Source organism: Malurus melanocephalus, unplaced genomic scaffold, assembly GCF_030028575.1.
Source record: "Malurus melanocephalus ecotype Western Australia unplaced genomic scaffold, MMel_1.1 scaffold_236, whole genome shotgun sequence".
Taxonomy (NCBI): domain Eukaryota; kingdom Metazoa; phylum Chordata; class Aves; order Passeriformes; family Maluridae; genus Malurus; species Malurus melanocephalus.
In genome coordinates, this window is record NW_026623468.1 from 708069 (window position 1) to 711944 (window position 3876).

At 61.6% G+C, this 3876-nt stretch overlaps 1 protein-coding gene across 1 annotated transcript in view; it reads left to right on the plus strand.

Annotated features, from left to right (window-relative positions):
• Positions 1 to 242: 242 nt before the first annotated feature.
• LHX4 (LIM homeobox 4) overlaps positions 243 to 3876 on the plus strand; it is a 12229-nt gene continuing 8595 nt past the window's right edge. Inside the window, exon 1 of the mRNA XM_057374956.1 lies at positions 243 to 333. Within this exon, the coding sequence (XP_057230939.1) occupies positions 258 to 333 (76 nt within the window). The 5' untranslated portion in view covers positions 243 to 257. The remainder of the gene's footprint in view (positions 334 to 3876) is intronic.

Sequence of the window (3876 nt, forward strand, 5' to 3'; positions counted from 1 at the left end):
CCCCGGGGAGCGGAGCGGGCGGTGATTGGCTGCGAGGGGCCCGTCCCGCCCCCGCCCCCCTGCGGGCGGTGACGTCAGGCGCGCTCCCCGCAGGGGAATGAATGGGAGGCGGGCGGCACCGGCGGGCACCGCCACCGGGACACGGCACCGGGACACGGCACCGGGACACGCCACCTCCCGCCGCCGGGCTCCGCCGGCCCGGCCCGCGGCTCTCCCGCCCCTCTTCTCTCCCCTCCGCCGCCCCCCGGGCCAATAAAATGATGCAAAGCTCCGCGCTCGCTGCCGAAGGGGCTGTCAAGGGGCTTCCCGAGATCCTCGGTGTGCCGGTGCAACGTAAGGACGCTTTTCTCTTCTCCCTCCTTCGCTCCCTGCCGCAAAGGCGTCCTCGGGCCGGCAGGGCAGCGCCCTGCGGGTGGGCAGGTGCTTCTGCTCCCGGTCGCTCCCGGTTCTGCACTTTCCGTTTATTTTTCCCCGTGCGCGGCACCGTTCACGGAGGTGCAAATGCGGAGCGTGAGAAGGGAGAGCGGTGCCCCGGGGCGGGCGGGCAGCGGCGCGGGAGGAGCGCGGAGCGATGCGGGCCCGGCCCCGACGGGGAGGACGGCGCGGCTCCGGCTGTGCGTGTGCAAGAGCGTGTGTGAATGTGAGTGTGTGAGTGTGAGTGTGTGAGTGTGAATGCGTGTGAGTGTGGGTGTGGGTGTGAGTGTTCGGCCCCGGCCTCCGCCCGCCCCCGCGCATCCCCGGCCCGCAGCGCACCGCTTCTATCGTTTATCGCGACAGGCGGCGAACGGCGGCGGCGGTCGGAAGGGACCCAGGGCCGTGTTACCGGGCTGGCGAGCCCGGCTGGGCGCCGCACGGCCCCGGAGCGATGCCGCCGCAGGCGCCTCTATCCCAAAATCACCTGTATGACTGCACGGGCACGGGAATGCCCTGCAGCTSCAGGTAGCGCGGCCGTGGGGGTGCACGCAGGCACGGCTCGGGGTGGATGGACCCCACGGGGGATGATACACCCCAAGGGGGGTGATGGACCCGAGCCGTGTCCGTGCCATAGGGCGGTCAGCCCCGCCGTTCCTATTGGGCCGAGCCCCGCGGGCGGACATCCCATGGGATGCCCCCTATGGATTATGGGGCCGGCCGTGCCCCGGTGCGCCCTGGGGCTGCGCAGGCGGACGGGGGGCTCCGCGAGCGGACACCAGCGCGGGTATTGCTGTTGTTGTTATTATTATTATTGCTGTTATTGTTTTTTATTATTATTATTTCTCTCCGTTCGCAAACGGTTCCCGAGATCCGGGGCGTCCCTGCGGGCCCGGAGTGGGGGAACCCCACCGGGGACAACCGGGAGATGCTCGGCCCCCCCACAGGGGCCCGGAGAAAGTTGAGGGGGGGGACCCCGGGCGGCAGCGGGGTCTCGCCCGAGCCGCGGGACAGCCCGGCCAGGGTCCGAACGCATTTCGGGGGACACACGGGGGCACGGGGTGTCTGCTCCGGGACAGGCTTCCCCCCAATTCTGGCCACTGCCCTACGGAACCCCCGCGCTATTCCGTGCCCCGCACGGCCCCCGGCCCCCCGAGCGGCTCTAATTCGTTTTCCGTGGGTTTTTCGGTGGTGCCTCTGCCCGTGGCTCTTTGAGGGGCCTGTCCCCGTTATGCCCCGTTTCGGTCCCCTTGCCGGACTCCGGGAGGGGGCAGGAGGGCCCTTTAACCTCTTTCGCCGCATCAGAGGAGAAAAAAATCCCAGTCAGGAGCACAGAGCCGGAGCAGGGATAGGGACGGGGACAGCCAGGGTCTGTCCCATGGCCGTATCCCGAGTAACGGTGCCGGTTCCCGCCCGCTGGGTCACTTCTACGGCCTCCAAATCCCTCGACTTGGGAAAAAATGAGGTGCCTAAACCCCCCTAAAGCAGCATCGCCCCAGTGTAGCTCAATGGTCTGGCCCTTCTCGGGGCCACCAAACTCCTTTGCCCATGACATTGTCATTCCTGTACTGACTGATGGATGCCAGGAATAAGCAAGAAARAATCCAACGAGATATTATTGTTATTATGGTTATTATTATTATTACTAGTACTACTACTCTTACTACTATTATTATTACTATTACTATAGCTATTTGTATTTCTATTATTGCTATTATTGTTATAATCTCTATTATTGCTATTATTGTTAGCATCATTTATTTATGTGCAAAAAAATGGAAGAAAGAAAATAGATGGGGCAAGGCTGCTGCAAAAGTTCCCATCCTTCTGTGGTTTTCCCGCTGCCCCAGCCCGAGCCCTGCGGCCGCTGCCAGCTCCCAGCCACCTGCTTTCATGTCGTGACAGATGTGGRGCCTGATCCTGCCTCAGTTACACAGTGCACAGCCCCTCCGAGCCGAAGGAAATTGCTTCTGGCCAGGGGACCCTTTTCCAATAAGGAAMGAGGGTCTCCCCCCAGCCCCCAGCAGCACCTCGTTATTTCATCGTGTGTGCGAGGAAAATCCGTGACGTTTCACTTTTTTATCATTATTAAATCACAGTTTTTCYTCTATTTAAGCATCAGCCTGCTTATTTTAGTAGATGCTGTGTCCTACAGCATCCTCTTCTGCAGGATTCTGGGGACCCGAGCTGCCCCCCTCCTCCCCCGACAGATCGTGCCTAGACTTTCAGACGGGATTGTTAAAAATAAAATTCCGAACATTATTTATGAATATTGTTTTGCAAATCTCACCGAAGTCRAAACTTGTGCCAAAGCCTGTGGGAACAGCGCCCAGGTGCCGGCAGGCTCTGGCCAAGGGGCTGGAGCGGGGGGAGTGATTAATCGCCGCCGAGAAAGTCGTTTGCCCGCAGCAGGGAAATGAATTGGAAGGGTTTTGCATGTGAAGGAATGAGGTTTCCTCCCCGCAGAAAGTTTTTTTTTTAAGGAATCCCCGAACGGGCGCTTTCCCTGGGTTCGGTGCAGGCTCCGGTACCGGCGAACCGGGCCGCCTTTGTGCTCCGTTTCTCCRCCCGCATTCGCGGACACCCATTGCGCAGCACCCGCCAGTTCCATCCCCAAAAAGAGCAGAACGCAGCCCAAAAGCAGGGGCTGCTCGGGCCCCGCGGTGCCGGGCAGAGCCGGGCTGGGGTGCGGTGGAGAGCGCATCCCCCGGCGCTGCCCCCCAATCCCCCACACTCGGTTTCAGAGGGGTTCTGCGGTCTGAGGGATCGCCGAGGCCGCGGGCGACTTTGTTTCGTTTCAATCGTTATTTCTGTCGTTTTTCCCGTCTGTCGGGGAGAGAGGGGGCTGGGAAGAGGGACCCGCCGCTGRTAAATCACGGTAGCGGCGGGGGCGTGGGGCCGCTGTCGGGCCATCGCTCGGGTCCCCGTGCGTGGGAGGGTACGCGGGAGGCGGGGGATTGCGGATCTGCCCACGGGCTTTAATGGGATCCGGCCAAATCCCGCCCGGGCGGGCCACAGGGACGCACATGTGCGGTTCCCTCCTCGGCACATCACCCCGGGCAAGGGGGGACCCCCAAACTTCCCCTTCTCCCGGGGAAAGGTTTCTATTGAGGCTGCTGCATCCCTGGGGCGGTCCCCGAGTGGAGAGGGGGGGACCCCGCGGCTGTGTCCCCCCGGAGCAGGGTGACAAACCATCCTGTGGACAGAGCCGGGGGATGCTGGTGGSCACAGACAGCCAGGGAGCGCCTCATTCCTGACATACCGATTGCATCCATTAACTTTATTCCTGTTCTATAAAATAATTCCGTTGAAACGAGTGCAATAAATGCGAGGCAGGGAGGCAGCTGCCTCTGTTGCAAAGCACAAAGCAGAGCGCAGGGCTTGAATTTTACATATTTTCTCTCTGCAAGCAGAGGGACATCTCCTGGTTCCCCTGGCAGTTCCCCTTTTTTGTTATTGTTGGTA